General features: G+C 41.6%; 3 protein-coding genes across 4 annotated transcripts in view; 2 read left to right on the forward strand and 1 right to left on the reverse strand.

The window, feature by feature from the left end:
* Window positions 1–20,605, reverse strand: part of LOC121925331 (putative lysosomal acid lipase/cholesteryl ester hydrolase) — a 216,444-nt gene that overhangs the window by 39,261 nt on the left and 156,578 nt on the right. The window lies entirely within an intron of this gene.
* On the forward strand, window positions 362–7,523 carry LOC121925328 (interferon-induced protein with tetratricopeptide repeats 5-like). Of its 2 annotated transcripts, none has more exons than XM_042457357.1 (2): window positions 362–966; window positions 4,807–7,523. In XM_042457357.1, the coding sequence occupies exons 1-2, from the start codon at window positions 725–727 to the stop codon at window positions 6,251–6,253; spliced, it is 1,689 nt and encodes a 562-aa protein (XP_042313291.1). In that variant the 5' UTR covers window positions 362–724; the 3' UTR covers window positions 6,254–7,523. The 2 variants fall into 2 exon arrangements, with proteins under 2 accessions (XP_042313291.1, XP_042313292.1); XM_042457358.1 differs by having other exon boundaries at window positions 945–1,079.
* Window positions 13,431–17,844, forward strand: LOC121925329 (interferon-induced protein with tetratricopeptide repeats 5-like). The gene is given in 3 exon segments (XM_042457359.1): window positions 13,431–13,565; window positions 16,090–16,861; window positions 16,863–17,844. Coding segments are annotated over 3 exon segments (1,506 nt in total). The 5' UTR covers window positions 13,431–13,506; the 3' UTR covers window positions 17,538–17,844.

The following is a 20,605-nucleotide window of genomic DNA, read 5'->3' on the forward strand; positions in this document are numbered from 1 at the left end:
CCCATGGAGGAGAATTTCAGAGGTTTTTCAGATGGTGAAATTAATCCAGGTAGAATCTGGATTGAATCATTGTTGTTCATGTGTATTTGGAATGTATCCAATTAGCTGTGGGGGGCTGCCAAAAAAAATCCATTTAACCCGAGGTAATCAAACTCGGGTATTTTTCCAAGCTTTTCTAAAAACTTCACATCATCAGCTGTGTAAATAACTGATGCAAACAGACCTGGGATAAACTGGGATAAAACTCTACATGCTTTGAATGCCTGGTTATTCCCTCGTTATTCTCGGGATAATGGCTCTTTAAGCACGATGTGTGTGAAAATCTTTAATTGCGATTTTCACATGTTAATTGCTGGTTAAACCCCTGATTTTCCTCATGTGATAAAGTCCTAAGAAAAGAAGTGATCCTTAGCTACATCTATAAATGCATAAATATATGTACAGAATACATTGTCCATATTGACCCAAGTGTCCAATGTAGATTCCTCCCAAGGGGTGACTAATCTATGCCCTCCAGATATTGGTCCACAAGACACATCTTCCTTCATCATTGGTTAAATTGCAGTCCAACATAATCTCAAAGGTTGCACAGTTCGTATCCCTAAAGCAAAAGTGGGAAATTGAACTAAAACTCCCTGAACCCCCAAGCAAGTGCCCATGCTAGGTGGTGGATTCTGGCAGCTATATCAAAAAACATAACTTTTGCCAGTCTCTAATTCAGAACATGGGCAAGAAGTGCTACTGTTTAGAAACAAGGAAACCAAAACACCAAGGGGTTAATGACGAGGGGGAGTTCCCTGACAAATCTTCCTTCTTCCCTTCTCCAAAAACAATGCAGGGAGTTGAGAAGAAATGGAACACGAAGACTGTGCCATTCACTTTCAGTTCCCAACTGCTGATTTTCCAAGTTTCAGTTTCCATTTCCAAGCCCAGAGCAAAGGAGGGCTGGGGTTTGAAGAAGAGAAGGTAAGCTATAAAAAGGATAGAGTGGGAAGAACAAACACTGGCTCTTGAGGGAAGCAATACCTGTCTGCTTTGTCAGGGAAATTGCTGCTTGCCTTTACAACCGAAATCATGAGGTAAGTGTTGCAAAACAGTAAGTAACTGCACATACTGCAATCTTCCTTGCTTTTTTATCTGGCACTACAGTCGAACAGACCAGTATGAGCTTCTTGCAGTACTAATACCTAAAGCCCCTCCATTTCTTGGATTGTGTTTCACTGTGTTTTTCATTTGAAAGGTAGGGCAAGATTGGGACAATTGTTTTCTTGACTCTTTGATTTTCTGTTTTGTCCAGACATTGAAATCAGGGCAAATTTATTTTCTCTCTTTGCATTCATTTAGCATGCTGAGTCCACATTCAATATGTAAACTGCTTGGAGTCAAACAAAGAACGTGTGTAAAGTGTTTGGAGTCAAACTAGATGGGTATTTAATTTTTTAATGAAGTATAAAGTATGTGACTTCAAGGCACTTTTGGTGGCTTATGGGGTCCCATGCATTTCTTAAGTGCTTCCTAAACTTTGGTCCTTCAGGTGTTTTGGATTTCATATCCCAGAAGTACTAGCCACCTTGATCCACGTTCAGAGATTCTGGGAGATGAAGCCCAAAACATCTGGTGTACCTAAGTTTGGGAATCACTGCAAGTCTGAGGTATAGCCAACAGCACCTGGTGTTCCCTGGCAGCCTGCCTTCCAAGGGCTACCCCTCCATAACTTCCAAAATCAAAATAGGATCTGGTGCTTTCAGGTTTTTAAGGCATATATGGTTGCTAATTGCATGGATACATCCTGGCTCAGCTGTGATGTGACTGTGGGCAAGTCACACACTCTCAGCCTCGGAGGACGGCAGTGGCGAACCCCATGAAGAAACATGGCAAGAAAACCCCATAATAGGATTGCCTTAGGGTCCCCACATGTCAGAAACGACTCAAAGGCACACAACAACAGCAAATGAATGTGCATTTCCTATTAAGCAAATAGCAACTGCAAGAGAAGTCCTGAGAGTTGAGCAAAGGGATTTTGCCATTTGGACTCATTTTTAAATCTGTTGATTGATTTATTTCTTAGACTTGTACCTACCTACCTTACCCCCTCCTCAGGAGGACAGGTAGTCTCCCTCTTCATTTTATTCCTCACACTAACTTTGTGAGGTAGGTCAGGCTGAGAAAGTGACAAACCCAAGGCCACCCAGTGTGCTTTCTGGTCCAGTAGGGATTTGAATCTACATCCCCTCATTTGTAAGTTGCATCTGCACTGCAGAAACCATACAGCTTGACACTGTTTTAACTGCCATGGCTCAATGCTATGGGTTCCTGGGATTTGTAGTTTGTTGTGGCACCAGAACTCTTGACAGAGGAGTTTAAATATGTCACAAAACTACAGAATTCCATAGCACTGAGTCATGGCAGTTAAAGCAGTGTCAAACCACATTATTTATGCAATACAGATGCAGCCATAGTCCAAAACTTGAAACCAGGGATCGGGGTCTGCAGAAAACCTGCCCATTTCCTCCATTCCACAGATCTCTGTGGGTTGCACCTGCCCTTTTTCCATGGGGTTTTCCAATCTGGTCGAAAGCAACATGAGTTCCTTGGGGTTTGCTGATTGTTGCCACTCTGTCTATTTGTTCCTGGAGGCAGGAGCTTTTAGCAGTATCTTGAATCTGCATTAGGATTGGGATGGGGTGGTATGCTGTGGTGACCTTATGGCTTGAAGGGCTTGTTTATTTTATTTTAATTTTTTGAAAATAATTCTTCAAGTTACAGTGCTATAGTACAAAAGTAACATTTCACCAATGCCCTATAACTCTTAAGAAAGTTATAGCACTATCAATCTAAGAATTTGCTTGTTTGGTTTAAAAGGAAGAAAAGCAAAGGGTTGTTGTTATTCTGTTATGTCTCAGATATTGTAAAAAAAAAATGAGGGTGGAAATAAAATAGCTTTTTCTGAAAATTGTCAGAAAATTAATCCAGGACAACAGTAATGTGTGATATTTTTTAAAAAGAAAAACCAAGAACAGTAGCAACAAAAACTGAAAATATTAAATGTTTGCCCATATGGAAGAGTCCTAGAAAGTAACCAGAAGTACCATTGCTCTTTGGCGGCCTAAACAAATTGTGGCAACCCACTCCCCTAATAAGCACTCTGAGGTTTGTGCCCTGCCTCCATAATTATAGATACAGTTAGAGGTGGATTTGCCATTTCTGGGTAATTTAAAGCCCCCTCCCTAAATAATTTTAAAATTCCATGAATTATTTTTTAAATTACTGTAATGTCTCTTGCATTTTTAAAGGAAGGTGGCTCTAAAGTTTCTTATATTTTTCTTTGCCCATTGAAGATGAGAGGACCTGGCACAGGACCTCAGGAGCAGATCAGACCTCAAAGTGTAGGTCGGTTCCTACATATTTGGGACGGGAATTGTGTGGCCCTCCGCACGTTGCTAATTACAATTCCCAGTGTTCCTCGCCACTAACTATGCTGACAGAGGACTACTAGGGCTGCATCGATGCTATGGAATTCTGTAGTTTTGTGAGACATTTATCATTCTCAGTCAGAAAGCTCTGGTACCACATCAAACTACATTTTCAGAATTCCATAGCATTGAGCCGTGGCAGTTAAAGTGGTGTCACATTGGATCGTTTCCACAGTGCAGCTGCAGCCTAGGAGCTGCAGTCCAATAACATTTGGAAGACTACTAAAGTGTAAATGTGTCTCAAAGCATCTCTGCCTCAGCAGCTCAGCTTCATCCTTCAGTGACAGGTTGCTATCGCCCCAGCACAGTAACTCAAACTGTCACCTCCAGCCACAGACTCCTTTCTTTATGTGGCTTCTTCAACTGTCACAGCCTCCCTATCATGGTCCATCCAGCAGCCCTGCCAGATCCAGATGGTCAGGAGCAACACTCCATCCCCACAAGTGGTTGCAACTGATAGACAGCAGAGGCACCCTGGCTGATAGAGGGGAGGTGTCTTGGAACAGATAGTGGGCAACCACCCCACCGGGTATTCACCCTCTATTAAGTGTCACTCGGTGCTGTCTAGTGACACCCATCTTTCCTGTAATTCAGCTTTTGAGACAATATACTCGTCTCTTTCATGCTTATTTGTACAAAACAATGGCTCTGTTTGCTCCTGTGGGGTAGGAGGGAAGGAAAAGAAGACACCACAAGGGCAAATGGATCTGAAGGCATCTTGTGGTTTTCTCACCAAAATTGATTTTTCCCCACTTTTATCTTCACCTGTCATACCCACACCTCTTCAAGTTGCCCTTACACAGTCAATGTGACCAGATGTCATGATCGTAAAGGAGGACAAGGAACCACAAAATGTTGGCCATTCCTAAATAAAAGCTAAAAACACTTAATACAAGTCTAAATTCATGCTTCTTAGTCTTGCCCAAAAGGGAAGACATTTTGAAAGTCCTCCTGGGTAGAAGGTTGAAATGTAGGGCATGTCATGGAAAACCCTTTATGCTATGTATCTTGGTGACCTAACTCTGTTCAGAGCTGCTGAACCTACTGTTAGGCAGAATTTGAAGCAGTTGCCTCAATCAGCAGATTTTTTGTGTCGAAAAAGGTAAACCAACAACTATACTTGTAAGACCAGAAGCAGGGAGAGGTGCCTTCTTAGTCTGTTGCAGCATAAATATCAAACCTTACAGATTAACACAATTTATTTGGCGGACATTTTTATGGACAGCAGGGAACTTCATTACTTAATCAAAATATTTCAGCATAAGGGTGAATGTGCTTGAATTTGCTCTTCTTTGTAAATTTTTCAATTGTGCTTCTCTTTTCTCTTTTTTAGTAGTGACTTAGCCAAGATCCCCTTAAAGAAAGTCCTCCTGCAACTGGACTGCCATTTCACTTGGGTTTTGCTGAAAGAGGACATTGATCCTGATGAACTGGAGGAAAGAATTCTTGAACAGATTGAGTTTTTACACTCTAAATCCAAAGCCCAAAATTATCACCTGCTGGCCTATGTGAAATATCTGAATGGCAAGAAGGAGGAAGCTCTGGAAAACTTACAAAAAGCTGAAGAGGCTGTCAAAATAGAGTACCCTGGAGACACCGAAAAGCAAAGCCTTGTTACTTGGGGTAACTATGCTTGGCTGTACTACCACATGGACAAACAGACAGAGGCACAAGCCTACATTGACAAGATAAAAAAGATTTGCAAGCAACATGGAAGTGCTTTACCTTATAAGATGAAACTCCCCCAGATCTTCTGTGAAAAAGGATGGGCCCTTCTCAAATTTGGGGGGAAATACCACGAAAAAGCCAAGGAAAGCTTTGCAAAGGCCCTGGAAGAAGAACCAGACAACCCAGAATTTAATGCTGGCTATGCAATCACTGTATACCGCCTGGAAGATTATTATGGGAGAAAATCAGCAGCGGAAGGGTCATCTCTGGAACCCTTGAGGCGGGCAGTCCAGCTGAATCCAGAGGATCCCTTTGTGGTGTCCCTTCTGGCAATAAAGCTGCAGGAAACTAATAAAATTCATGAAGGGGAAAAGTACATTGAAATGGCCCTTGCAAAATACCCTGGCATTCCTTATGTGCTGAGGTATGCTGCCAAATTTTATAGGAAAAAAGGCGATGTGCAAATAGCCCTGAAATATTTGACAGAGGCATTGAGGCTGACACCAAACTCCAGCTTCTTACATCATCAGATAGGGATTTGCTACAGAACACAATTGTATGCACTTAAAAAAGCAAACGGGAGATGCCAGCCCACTGACAAGATGGAAGAACTGATGTCGCTCTGCATTTTTCATTTCAAGACAGTGGTGGAACGTAAAACCAAATATGTCCATGCACATCTGGACCTCGCAAAAATGTATGCAGAAAGACAGCAGCTTCAAGAAGCAGAGGAAATGTTCCAGAGTGTGTTTGCAATGAGCAAACTGACCTGTGATGAAAAACAGCAGCTGCACGTCTGTTATGGAATTTTTCTGGAGTTTCAGAGAAAATCAGAATCCGAAGCCCTGAGGCATTATCTGGAGGGGGTGAAAATTGACCATGAATCCTTTGACAGAAATAAATGCAAATTCAATTTGAAGAGATTAATAGAAAAGAGAATTAAGAAAGGCCTAGCTGATGCAAAGAGTTTTGCGATCCTTGGGTTCGTTCACCAACTCAATGGGGAAAAAAAGCAAGCAATTGAATGCTATGAAGAAGCCCTGAAACTGGATCCTAGAAATGAAGAATATCTCAGTGCCCTTTTGGATTTGAGGCTGTCTTTACAAAGCTAAGCTTTCCTACATTGCTCATACTTTCTTCCTATTTAGTTTAAATAATTTCAACATATGTAGCAACATTCACAACCTGTTTACTTCACCTTTACTTGAATATACACACTATGAATTTTCATTGAAATGATTATGCAGAAAGTACTTTACCATTTTTCAACTGACAGTGTTGCTGAATAAATCAGGGGAGGCTTTAGATTATACTTATTAATTCATATTGGACTGTAGAATCAATGGCTGATCTCTATTCCTGAAGATGGAAGGCAGGCTAAAACTCCAAAATCTGCTCACTGCCTTTGTTAAAACTGTTGGTCCTGGCATACAACACAAGAATAACATGGCGAGGATTAGCAGCAACAGAGTTGGAACCTAAATTGTTCAAAAAGGTATATCCTTTTTTAGCATATTACTGTTCCAGAGTCCTGCCATCAAATCATTAGTAGCCCCATTCAGTACAGCACAAGTATCTAGTACATTCTGGTATTATGTAATAAGCATGGACAATGTAACATTTAAAGTGAACTTGCTTTATAAAGAAGCAGAAGATGTAAATTTGCAGCTGACTTGCACAAGACTCAAAATCCCACAATGAAGTCCTAGATTTAATCATTTCTCACCCTGGCCAGCACCTGGGTGAGAGTCTGCCGTTTAAAAGTAGCTTGCACTTTCCAAAAAAATAGGATATGGTATGAACAGCTTTCCTTGTTATTTATTTTGATTTTTCAGATTTTTTAAAAGTATAGTTTCCCTTCCCTTCTCCCTTCTGGTTCTCTTTACAGTCTTGTTTTCACTCCATGCAGTATGTGCATCAATTTCATTTTTATGGCAAATGAGATGGAAGAGAAGAGAATCCAAGATTTAAAAGGGGGAGAGCCAGGGAAAGAAGAAAGATGAGTAAAGAAAGGTTCAGTTGATAAGCTATATTCATTAATTGGTTTGTGAAATGAGTTGTATGCTTCAGCAGTTGGACTTTTACTCCAGAGGTCAAGAAAGAAACTATGAAATTTACTCTTTTTTGGTAGTTTAAAATACACTGTCTTTTGCCTGTCTTAGGTGCAATAAAGATGCTTGTGAATGCATGTTGGTGTCCTTACAGGTTGCCAGAGCTAAAGCAGTTCTGACAAGGGGACCTTCTTAATAGTACTTGGAAATAGCATTAAGTAGATGTATTAATTTATTCATCTGTATATCTCTGTCTTTGTAATAAGTGCTGAAATTATATCACTGACCTGTCCCTAGTGCAAAAAGCAATTAAATGAATTTATTAAAAGTACTAAGTGTTTACTTGACAGATCTATGCACACACCTGAGAATTACCTGAGGCTATGCTGCAATGTTATTCACATTTGTTGTTGTTATTAGCTGTCCTCAAGTCGGCCTCAACCCATGGCAACCCTGCAGACGAGACATCTCCATGACTCTGAGTCCTCGACCTCTCTGTTCATGCACAGCATTCAGAATTCAGAAAGGGTTACTTCAAGGCTGAATGGCTGGACTTTTCATGTTTACTTCTATAGGAATTATTCTTGCTTGTGAATGAATTGATATGGAATTGAAACCATTTCTCAGAAAGACCTGTAAGCCGTTTTTAAAAAAAATACTTTTTTACTTGTTTCTGTTCAGAACATTGGATGGGAAATGGTGAATGCTACAATAAATGATATATTAAAAATCAACATGCAAATGAAACCAGAATTTTATTTGTTAAACATGATAGATAAAGAATTTGAAACTAAATTTGGAAAAATATTCTTTTACATGACCACCATGGCACGATTAGCTCTAGCACAAAAATAGAAAACTGATTATGGCGGGGTACAGACCGCCGGCGCCTAGTTTTGGTCTGTGGTTAAGCCGCAGCCTCCAGACTGTGGGGCTTCCCTGCGGACTAAAAAGAACCCGGAAAAAGTGGGTTCTTCTTGCGATGTTGTAATGGCACCGTGACATGCGGACACTATGCATCCGGCACATCATAATGGTGCCGCCCTTCTGTACAGCACCGCCCCGAGGCACCCCTCGCACGTGACAAGGGCATCTATTTTGGCCCATCTGGACTGGGCCTATATCCCTAAGAAAGAAGAATGGCTATTAAAATTTTAAAACGCAATGGAAATGGATAAATTAACACAAATATTAAAGAACAAACAATTAGATAATGTAAAAAATGAATGGCAACCAGTGTATGAACTAAAGACTCATGATATGGAGACATAAAAAGATATAAATTAAGAATATATCAATGTTAAAGAAAAATGTATTAAAGGAATAATATAAAGATAAATGAACATAATGTAGCGATGAGCTCAAAGAAATAATAATTTAAAGGGTAAAACACTAACTTTTGTGAGTAAAGAAGGATTAAGTTCAATTTTTTGGAATCATCATTGAGAGAATAGGTGTTACATTAAGAACAAATAAGAATAAATTGAACATTTTCTTAGATACTGTAAGTAGCAGATCTTTGAGAAGAAACATAGATTTTAGACAAATACAGGATAAGGTTGAAAAAAATGGAAAAGTCACAACTATAAAGTAGTAAGATAAGTAAGGCCTCACACAGACAGGCCAAAATAAAGCTGCTTCAGATCACTTTGGAGGCATGCTGTTTAAATAATGCATGTGTCCTAAGAGTCCGGAAGCCATGCCAAAGCCATGCTCCAGTCCTAAGCACTGGAGTGTGGCTTTGGAGCAGCTTCTGGACTCTTATGATGCATGCATCATTTAAACATCATACCTCCAAAGTGATCTGAAGCAGCTTTATTTTGGCCTGTCTGTATGGGCCCTAAGATGATAAACTATATAAGTGAGCTTAAGAGGAATTAGACTCGGGACTACTACAATTTTAAGTAGATGTGAACAATAACATACTAGCAATAGAAAGCCAATATTAGAGGGAAAAGACAAATTAGCAAATGGTGGAAACGAAGTAAGAAATGATTGCAGAGGGAGTAAGAAAGTGTTTGAAGGTAAGAGTATGTGAATAGAGGGTGAGTGAAGGGAACTTGAATTTTGATAAGTTTAGAGAAGATGGAGAAACAAGAAAGTAACAAGAAAGAATGAGAAAGAAGAAGGGAAAAGAAGGAAATAAAGAAAGGAAAGTTTAAGGAATGTCGAAGAAAGTCAAGAGAAGATAAGGGAAGAGTTATGGATGATAAGGGAGGGGGAAAGGATGGGTCAAAGTAGAGGGTTATAGAAGGAGATGAATAGTCGAAGGCCATCATTGTCAAATACATTACTGTAGTTACATGGCTAAGTACTGTCTCTCAGCACAACCCTCTTGCGTAGGAGCCACTGAGTAATGAGGGTCTCTTCCCTTGTCGATTGGGAAGCAGCTGACTGATGTTCTCACCTCACCCATGAGTGAACTCTGGTACAACAGTCTCAATAGGCAGAGGTATCAATCATTCTTCTATCCAGACCTGCAGAGGGGAAACCCAGGATTTTGCTTAATTTTGCAAACTGTTACAAGAGATATGGCCATCTTTCCCCATTTTTATACTTAAGATCTGCTTGCACAATACCCCCATTTGTAGGCTGCTTTTTTTTCAGATCTACTTATTTATTTAATTAGTTTACATCCAGATTTTTCCCATAAGGGAGCCAAAGTAGCTCACACCCTACATTAGACCAATAAAGGTAAAAACATTCCAAAATACAAACCACTGAAAACAGTAGTTTAAAACACTGAAAGGCACATTAAAACCTATATATTGCCCTACCCCAACTGGTTAAAACCGAAGGCCTGTTTGGATAGAAAAGTCTTGGCCTGCCGGCAAAAGGAAAGAGCCAGTTGAGCCTCTCTTGGCAGAGAGTGCCACAGTCTGGGAGCAACCATTGAGAAGGTTCCCTCTCATGTCTTCATTGAGGGAGCCTGTGATGGTGGTGGGACTGAGAAAAAGGCCTCCTCTTAAGATCTTAAAATTCAAGGAGGCTCATATAGGGAGATGTGGTCTTTCAGATAGTCTGGACCTAAACACTTTTAGGCTCTATAGGTCATAATCATCACTTTGAATTCTGTCTGTAAATGGAGCTGTAGCCAATGAAGCTATTGCAGCAAGGGATTTATGTGCTCCCTATAACCAGCCCCCATCAACAGTCTAGCTGCAACATTTTGGACCAGAAGAAGTTTCCAAAGGCAGCCCTACAGGATCATTCCCACTTATATTTAACCCGGTTTGGGATTCGACTTCGCTCCATGTTGGTAAATCAATTCCAAAAAGTTAGTCGTTCCCACTATGAAATCAGATCTTTTCATTATCCACTTGTAATGGCTTCTTTTTTGGCACATTTGACATCCTCATTAGTTTGCATTGCTCCAAAATGCATGTTAATCATCTGTGTTGTCAGTGATGTAAGTGGCCTGGGAACAAAATATATATTTTTAAAAAATTGATAGACGATTTGATTCAGTGGTTTGCAAGTACTTGCTTCACAGCTGCAAAACCAACAAATTGCATCTTCTATCGTTTTTTTTTAAAGCACAAGAGTACAGCCAGGCTACAAACTTGAGACTTCAGGTGAAGTAAAACCTCAGCCAGCACTGATTGAATCCCTAGTCCCTGATTTGCCTTCCAACTGACTTGGATGGAAACTTTGCAGCTCTGAAGACCACATAAAGGGATATTTATTTATTTATTTGTTTATTTACATTTACACTTCACCTTCCCTTTAGTGAGCTGAAGGAGTCAGTTCTGCCCTCTCAACCTTATTCTTCCTCACAGTGACCTTGTGAGAGAGAAAATAATAGAAAGACTCTTTCAAACTATTCACAAAATGGTTGGAAAAAATGTTTCTCAAGTGTTAAGAAACCCTGACAAGGGCCTTGTCCACACAGGAATAATAATTTTTAAAAAATCATACGTCATTGCTGTTGCAACACACCATATACAACTTGTTTAAAAATGAAAGTGTTTGTTTTAGGTGTTGAAGCCATTTTTTAAAAAGTCATCTTTTCCTCCTCAGTTTTAAGAGAAACCAGATTTTATTTTATTTTTTGCACATATCAGGGTGAAATTGTGTGTGTGTGTGTGGGGGGGGTTTAATTGGAGGAAAGGACAGATTGGTAAGTGCTTCTCTGGGTGGCATTTTTTTCCCTCAACATCCAGTACCCCAAACCACCGGCTTCCTCTTCCATCTCAATTTGGGCTCTCCAGCTCAAGGAGTGAATGTTAGGTTTCTCTCTCCTCTGCAAGCCATCCGCCAAAATCCACAACACAGACAAAAGAGAAAACTCAAGAAAGGGGGCCATTTGCATTCTCACAATAAGTGGCAAAGAATATTTCATCAGAGGTAGGGTGGTGTCAGTCTCTAAATCCAGGACAAGAATTGCAGGGCTCCTCGAATGTGCAATTCCTGGCCAATGGTGAGGAATTCTGAGAGTTGTAGTACATCAACATCACGAGGGCCCTATGATTTCCGTTCCAGCCCTAGATGTTGCTAGATTGCAGCTCTTATCAACCCTGGCCAACACTGGCTAATAGTGAAGAATTATGGCAGCCACAGTGTAATAGAATCTGGAGTGTCACTGGTGCATTCAACAATACAACAAACCCATGTGCAGCTCCTTTAGTAATCTAGAGAGAAGACACAGGCTTTCCCCATTGGAAACACTAACCTTCCCTTCTCAAAATAAGCAAGACCCTTGTGATCCACCTCCAGCGTGACCTGGCTATGGCTACGTGGAGAAAAGAACTGAGTAGCTCTCACAGACCTTTCCAATTGCCCTTGGGCTAGAAGAACTGTTCAAGAGACCTGTTAGGTCTGGCAGCTGACTAAAGGATTGCCATTTGGTTGCCAAGAAGCCACAGAGAGAAACATACAAGCACAGTCCGCTCTCCACATTGCAGCTTTGATTATTCATGGATTTGATTCATATGTTCTCTGTGGTCAGCACCTGCCAGATGTTGCAAAGGAGGACCTAGAAATTCCTAGAGAGAACATTTCTCTAGGCATTTGTAGGCCCTCCACCACAATCCTATTGTCACCTTCTGGCAGATGTTGACCACAGCATTGCACTGGAGGACCTAGAGATTCCTAGAGTGGTGTTGTCTCAGATATTGTATTACATACAACTTTAGAGATCAGGGTTCAAATCCCTGCTTGGTCATGGAAACTCACTGGGTGACCTTGGGAAAGTCACACTCTCTCAGCCTCAGGGCAAGGCAATGACAAACCTCTACTGAACCAATCTTGTCAAGACTATAAATTGGAAATGACTTGAAGGTACACTACAACAGCAACAACCTGAAAATGACAGTCACCCACAAAACTTCACCAGCAGGGACTAGAAAAGGAAACTGGGATGGAAAAACAAAAGGTGCATCTGCACTGTAGGAATATTGCAGTTTAACACTACTTTAACTGCCATGGCCCACGGCTGCATCCTACAGAATCCTGGAATTTGTAGTTTTGTGAGGCACCAGCGCTCTTTGGCAAAGAATGCTAAAAAAAACCTTGTAAAACTACAAATCCCAGGATTCCATAGGATGGAGCTACTTCTTTTAAAGCCATGAAAAGAAATAGAGATAGACTAGCTCAGACAGAAGAGTTACCAGTGTGCCACCTACAAGCGAGGAAAGAGCAAAAAGACTAATCTGCACTGCAGAAATAATGCAGTTTGATACCACTTTAACTGCCACGGCTCCATGCTATGGGATCCTGGGATTGGTGGCTTTGTGAGCTAGTTAGCCTTGTCAGATTGCTCTGGTGCCACAACAAACTAGAAATCTCAGGCGTCCATAGGAGGGTGCCATGGCAGTTAAAGGGGTGCATCAAAGTACATTATTTTGACCAGGGTTCAAATCCCACCTCGGCCATGGAAACCACTGGGTAACCTTGGGCAAGTCATACTCTCTCAGCCTCAGAGGAGGGCCATGTGTCAAACCTTCTGTGAAGAAACCTTGCCAAGAAAATCCCAGGATATTCCCCAAATGCCAAAGAAGCAGGAATTTAGTATTTTTGTGAGTGTATTTAGCTTTTTATTTGCTCATGTCCTCAATTGTTTTGTCCTCTTTTGCGGTTGGGGCATGAGGCCCCCCTCCCTGCCTTGGGCAAGTCACACTCTCTCAGCCTCAGAGGATGGCCAAGGCAAGCCTCCTCCTCTGAACCATGCTTGCCAAGGAGGAAAACAAACCACAGCCAAGGTTCACTTTCGCTTCCTCCAAGGCCTCCTCCCTCCCTTAAGTTTCGCTTTCCCCTGAAAAGCTGCGAGAGGCAAGGAACTAGGCTCAAGGGCGGCTCGCCCAGGAGTCCTTGGGATGGGAGGACTACTAAGTTTCCTTTACAACTGGGGGACTAAGGCCCCTGCCATCCTCAGGTAAGCAAGGGGCGCTGCACGATGGGAACTGAGGTCCCTAGACATTGTTCAGCCTCACTTGCCCTTTTGGTTTGCTGAAGGATCCAGCAATGCTAAAGTGGTTGCTTCTTGTGCGCCTTCAAGTCGTTCCTGACTTATGGCGACCCTAAAAAACGAGATGTAGTGGTTTGAGCGCTGGGCTATGGACTCATGATGCAGCCCATGATGATCCTGGAGACCAGGATCTACTTCAGCCATGGAAAGCCACTGGGAGACCTTGGGCAAGTCACACTCTCTCAGCCTCAGAGTGTTTCCTTGGCGAAGTTGGTTCAGGGGACGTTTGCCTTGGCCATCCTCTAAGGTTGAGAGAGTGTGTCTTAGTCACCCAGTGGGTTTCCATGGCCGAGCCGGGATTCAAACCCCGGTCTCCAGAGTAATATGAGTCCTTTTTCCTCAGAGGCTGAGAGAGTGTGACTTGCCCAGGGTCACCCAGTGGGTTTCCATGGCCAAGCCAGGAGGGTAATCTCATGTCTGAGGCCATGGCAAACCTCTTCTGAACAAAGCTTGCCATGAAAACCCCATGAATAGGGTTGCCTTCAGGCAGTGGTCCCCAGAGTATGCCCTTTAAGAGATTTTGGACTTCTGCTCCCAGTATCCCAGGCTACTGAAGGTTCTGGAAGTCCCAAAAAAATCTCTTAAAGGGCATACTTTGGGGACCACTCCCAGGCGCACAACAAACAACAACAGCAACATATATATAAGAATCAATATTTTGATTCCCAGCATAACCATGGAAACTGACTGGATGACCTGGGACAAGTCACACTCTCTCAGCCTCAGCCATGGCAACCCCCCCCCCCCGAAGAAACTTCCCATGATAGGGTCACCATAGCTCAGAAACGACTTGAAGGCAGAGACAACAACAATAAGGCCAACCTACCATAGGATTTCCTTGGCAAGAGTGATTCATAGGTGGTTTGCTTTTGCCTCCCTCTGAGGTGAGAGAGTGTGACTTGCCCAAGGTCACCCAGGGGGTCTCTGTGCCCAAGTGGGAGATTTGAACCCTGGTTCCCAGAATCATTGTCCAACACTGAAACCACTTTGCCACGCTGGCTTTCATAAATATGTTCAGTGCACAAAGAAACATGTTTTGTTGTTGATCCTCTGTCATCCCACTTTCTCAGCTGCTTTTAAAATGTCTCAGTTTCTCTCACCTCCCACTTTCTACTTTTGTCCTCAGTTTATATTTGCTGCAAGCAAGCTAAGTTAAAAACACCAAAATAATTTCTGTTTAACTAACTGACAGGGGAGAGGAAAGAAGAGGGGGCAGAATTTTGTCCTTGTTTTTGTGTGCTTCCAATTAGTTTCTGACTTAGGGCAACCCGAAGGTGGACTTGTCATGTTTTCTAGGGCTGAGAGAGTGTGACTCGCCCAAGATCCTCCAGGTGCTTTTCCGAAGCCAACCGAGTACAGTGATTTTAAGAAAGACTACAAAGAATAGATGAAATGCCATTCATTTTTAAAAATTTGAAATAATTTTGAAACATAACAATAAAGATAAAAATACAGTGCGCATATACCCCATTTGAAAAAAGGCTCCTCGCAACTAACTAATCATCCAAATATCTGTTTCAAGGAAAAGGTCTTTACATGTCTTTCCAGTTGTCTCCCTATTCCCCCAAACACACACACACAGGACGCATCTGCACTGCAGAAATAATCTGGTTTGACACCATTTTAACAACCATGGCTCAATATTATGGAATTCTGGGAATTGTAGTTTTTGGTAGCACCAGAGCTCACTAGCAGAGGCAGCTAAATGTCCATAGCATGGAGTCATGGCAGTTAAAGTGGTGTCAAACTATTATTTCTGCAGTGTGGATGCAGCTTTGGATTTCAGTCCAACAGAGTCCAGAAATAGATAGATACTCATCTTTTTCTGGTACACCCACCTATCCTTTTCGAGAGGCTTGTGTGTGTTTTTAAGGTCAGTCTAGGACAGCCAATCAGGGAAACCATACTGAGAAGATATAATGTAAATACATGGACTGAAGAATGTAATGGAGTTGTGCAAAACCTGATTCAGGCCAATTTTTTCAGCATCCAATCTGGAGGCAGGATATTAGACAAAGAAGACATTTGTTGATATCAAGCAGGGCTCTTTTTTTTGTAACTAATATCTGAAGATGAAAAGTTTTATGTAGGTTCCCCCCCCCCCCCCCCAAAAAAAGGTTGTGATAGAGTCAGTTACCGTAGGTAACCTTGGGCAAGTCCCACTCTCTCAGCCCCAGAGGAAGCCCATAACAAAACGCCTTTGAACAAACCTTGTCAAGAAAATGGTGTGATAGGGTCCCTTTAGGTTCACCACAAATGGAAATAACAGAACAACCTGTAGATAAAAGGTTTTATGGGGGCTTTTTTGAAAAAAGGTAAAATGAACATAACAGGAATCTATTTCTGTAAGAATATCCATGATAAAAGATGATAGGCTGGTGTTTATTTTAAATGTGCCTTTCCCTTTCTTTCTCTCATTTCTTCGTAACAGTCCCAAAGATGCCTTAGAAAAGATACTCCAGCAGCTGGACTGCCATTTCACTTGGGTTTTGCTGAAGGAGGACATTGATCCTGATGAACTAGAGGAGAGAATTCTTGAACAGATTGAGTTGTTACACTCTAAATCCAAAGCCCAAAATTATCACCTGCTGGCCTATGTGAAATATCTGAATGGCAAGAAGGAGGAAGCTCTGGAAAACTTACAAAAAGCTGAAGAGGCTGTCAAAATAGAGTACCCTGGAGACACCGAAAAGCAAAGCCTTGTTACTTGGGGTAACTATGCTTGGCTGTATTACCACATGGACAAACTGACAGAAGCACAAGTCTACATTGACAAGATAGAAAGGCTCTGCAAGCAACATGGAAGTGCTTTACCTTATAAGATGAAACTCCCCCAGATCTTCTGTGAAAAAGGATGGGCCCTTCTCAAATTTGGGGGAAAATACTATGAAAAGGCCAAGGAAAGCTTTGCGAAGGCCTTGGAAGAAGAACCAGACAACCCAGAATTTAATGCTGGCTATTCAGTCACTGTATACCGCCTGGAAGATTATTATGGGAGAAAATCAGCAGCGGAAGGGTCATCTCTGGAACCCTTGAGGCGGGCAGTCCAGCTGAATCCAGAGGATCCCTTTGTGATGTCCCTTCTGGCAATAAAGCTGCAGGAAACTAATAAAATTCATGAAGGGGAAAAGTACATTGAAAAGGCCCTTGCAAAATACCCTGGCATTCCTTATGTGCTGAGGTATGCTGCCAAATTTTATAGGAAAAAAAGGCGATGTGCAAATAGCCCTGAAATATTTGACAGAGGCATTGAGGCTGACACCAAACTCCAGCTTCTTACATCATCAGATAGGGATTTGCTACAGAACACAGTACTTTGGTATGAAAAAGAAAATGGTTAAAAACCGTATCCTAACAAATGTGAAAGAAATGATCAGAGCATTGGGCCTTTGCATTTTCCACTTTGAAAAGGTGGTAAAGCACAAACCCAAATTTGTCTATGCTTATGTGGACCTTGCAAACATGTACATAGAACAGGCCCAGCTTCGAAGAGCAGAGGCAATGTTTCAGAAAGTACTTGCAATGAGCAACCTGACTTGTGTAGAAAAACAGCAGCTGCACTTCAATTATGGGCGCTTTCAGGAATTCCACAAAAAATCAGAATCTGAGGCAATGAAGCATTACCTGGAAGGGCTGAAAATTGAACATAAATCATTTGAGAGAAACAAGTGCAAACGTCACCTGAATAAATTGATAGATAAGAGAATAAAAAAAGGCCTAGGAGATGCTCAGTGTTTGGGCAGCCTTGGATTCATTGCTCAACTCTATGGGCAGAAGCAGCTTGCAGTTCAGTGCTATGAACGAGCCCTTAAATGGGATCCTCAAAATGAAGAATACCTCAGTGCCCTCTTGAAGATAAGACTTTCTTTACAAAGCTAAACATTCCCATGTTTCTGTCTTTCAGCTTCCTAATTTTATTTTAAAAATACAACAAACATTAACAATACTCTGGTTCCTCTGCCACTACATTATACACTACATGCAAGTGTTCTATTTTAAAGCAGTGGTTCCCAAACTTTGGTACTCCAGCTGTTTTGGACTTCAATTCCCAGAAGCCCCAGCCAGCTTGGCCAACAGTATTGCTATGTCTTTTAGTTATGTTGTATAACTGCATGTCGCTCAGTCCTGACAACAATCTGCTCGAAACATCTTTGGTTATTGAATAAAATTTTCCAGTTTAATCTTGTTTAATACTGTCACGTGAATTTCTGAACTAAAGTAATCCTCCATATGAAACAACATGACCTAACTGTATTTGGAAGTAACATGGTATGAAAACCACGTGTGTACCTGTAATGTGTGGATTTGTTACTTGTCTTTGTGGGGAAAAAATGCTGGCTATGGCTGCATCCACACCGTAGACATAATCCAGTTTGACACCACTTCTAACTGTCAGGGCTCAGTGCTATGGAATTCTGGGAAGGGTAGATCATTGTGATTGGGGTGAGGCTCAGTGGCAGAAGAAAAAAATATTTAAAAATATCTTTTGCCAAATTTTCACTTTAACTAAATGAAATTGTATAAATACAGGGTGATTAAAAAAGAATGGTGCAAAACAGAATGAGAACCACTTTACTTTTGGACCATTATTTTTGAATCACCCTGTACATTTAGGCTGTGCGTATGTAATTTAAAGGTTTAATGTTAATTTTGCTAGTTGTTTACATCACAACTATTACCATTTCATTTAATGGTATATGAGAATTACGACTTAGGAGTAACATTGGTACAAAAACATTGCTAAGGACAGACACATCCTGGGCTGGATGAACTCACACCATCTCTTCAGCATTTTAAAGGGATGTAGCAGACACCACAGTCGGTTTCTGTCAAAAAACATGTTTTGGGAAGCAGTGGTTTAATCTACCCCAGGGTGTCACCTTGTGCGGCCCGCACCCCTTAGTGATGCCACTGCTTTACAGTTAGTTATTCAGGAGTGGCAGTGACTGCGGAGGGGAATACCAAACCATGAAGCACCCAATAAAGGACATTTGCGTATATGGAGGATAGTTACATGTGTGTATGTCACTATCAGAATTCCAGCCTTTAGGTTTTAAATCGTAAAGTTTGTAAATTGTACTGTTTTTTTATTTATGTAGATCTGGGAAGGTGACGACCATTAGCATTCATCTTGACCCCATCCCTTTGAATTTGTGTAGACAGTAATAATTTCTTAACAATAAATGGTGTGTTGTGCAGTGTGACAGGGAGAGGCACAAATGCTTCTCACTATGAAGAATGATGTACATGTTCACTCTCAAGAGGTGGCGCCGTTGTCTAGGTAGAGTTATTAAGAAGCATGAGGTCCTTTCTCTGAAGATACCAGCCACAGCTGTTGGCAAAATGTCAGGAATAAACTCTTCTAGCCCAAAAAACCCACACAAAACGATGAATGCTGGCCATGAAAGCCTTTCGCGTCACACAGCATGAAGTCCATTCTTTAGCTTTCTGCATATCATAGCTCATAGTTGTATCTGTTTTTGATTACATATCCCAAATCACAATGGGAAGAGCTGGCTTTACATGGACCCTGGTACAGAAGGACAGAGGGTCTTCGAGTTCCCCCATCATTAACTGGCAATAAGACTAAACGGGGGGATTAAACCTCCTGTGTAGTTGAACTTCCTCAGGGATTTCATTCAAAGTTTAGTAGTTGCAGTAGCAGTAATAGTAACAACAACAAATTCTTCCTCCTTCTGGAATTCATTCAAAGCTTAAATAGTACAGTAGTTGTAGTAGCAGTAATAGTAACAACAGCAACAAATTCTTCCTCCTTTTCTTCTTCTGGAATTGTTGTGTGTCTTCACATTGTTTCAGACTTATGGCAGCTATAAGACAAACCTATAACATGGGTTTTCTTGGCATAATTTGTTCAGAGGAGGCTTGTCTTTGATTTCCTCTGCAGCTGAGAGTGTAGGACTTGTCAAAATCAACCAGTGGGTTTCTGCGGTCCATCGGGGATTCCAACCCTGGTCTAAAGAGTTATAGTCCAGTGCTCAAACCACTGCACTATGCTGACTCTCCATTCAGGAATATCAACACATTATCCACTTTCCAATATGCAATTTCCCCTGCCACTGCATAGATTTGCTTATGAGGGGATATATCCACTCCTTCTCATTTCATTCTTTGAAAAGTGTCTTGTGTTTTCCCAGTTATTAAAGCAGGGCTGGGAACTGCACTGGCATCAGGCACCAGATTGCCCACCCTTTGACCAACTCAGTGGGTTGGATGACATCTTGAAGAGCCAGGGTGAGCAGATGTCATAACCGCAAAGGATGACAAGGCACTGCAAAATGTAGAACAAAACTAAAGCTCAAAACACTAATATAAATCCATGCTTCTTAGTCATGCTCAAAATGGTGGACAGTTTGAAATTCCTCCTGGATGGCAGTTGAAATGTAGGACATGTCCTGGAAAAGGAGGACATCCGATGATATGTCCTAAGCCAGCTCTGGCTTCGTGCGGCTGCCTCCTACTTCTGTTTTCTTTTTACTTCATGCAAAGAGAATCAGAGTTACAGATCTCTCCAAGTGGAGAATGCCTTTATTATTTCCAATCAAAGTGGAGTTAACTGTGAGGCTCTCCCATGCACTGCTTATTGTAAGTAGCAATACATAACAACTTGAACAGACAACACATGCAGAAATATCCCCACTTTGGCAGGGACGTAGCCAAGGGGAGGGTTATTGGGGTCCGGACCCCCCCTTCCGTTAGATAAAATGAATGGTGTGTGCTGCTGTGCCACTGCACCCAAGCCCCATTATAATGGTGGCACTTAGTCTGGACTCCCCCTTCCCAAAATCCTGGCTACATCCCTGACTTTGGGATATAAAGGAAGTCTCAACTTTCCACAGTTTGGATCTCCACACACACAGGATTCATACTTCGCCAGGTGACACCCGAGTGCAGCATGACACCACTGCTCCCCAAACATCTGCCTTTTG

The sequence above is a fragment of the Sceloporus undulatus genome, chromosome 3 (assembly GCF_019175285.1).
Source record: "Sceloporus undulatus isolate JIND9_A2432 ecotype Alabama chromosome 3, SceUnd_v1.1, whole genome shotgun sequence".
NCBI lineage: Eukaryota > Metazoa > Chordata > Lepidosauria > Squamata > Phrynosomatidae > Sceloporus > Sceloporus undulatus.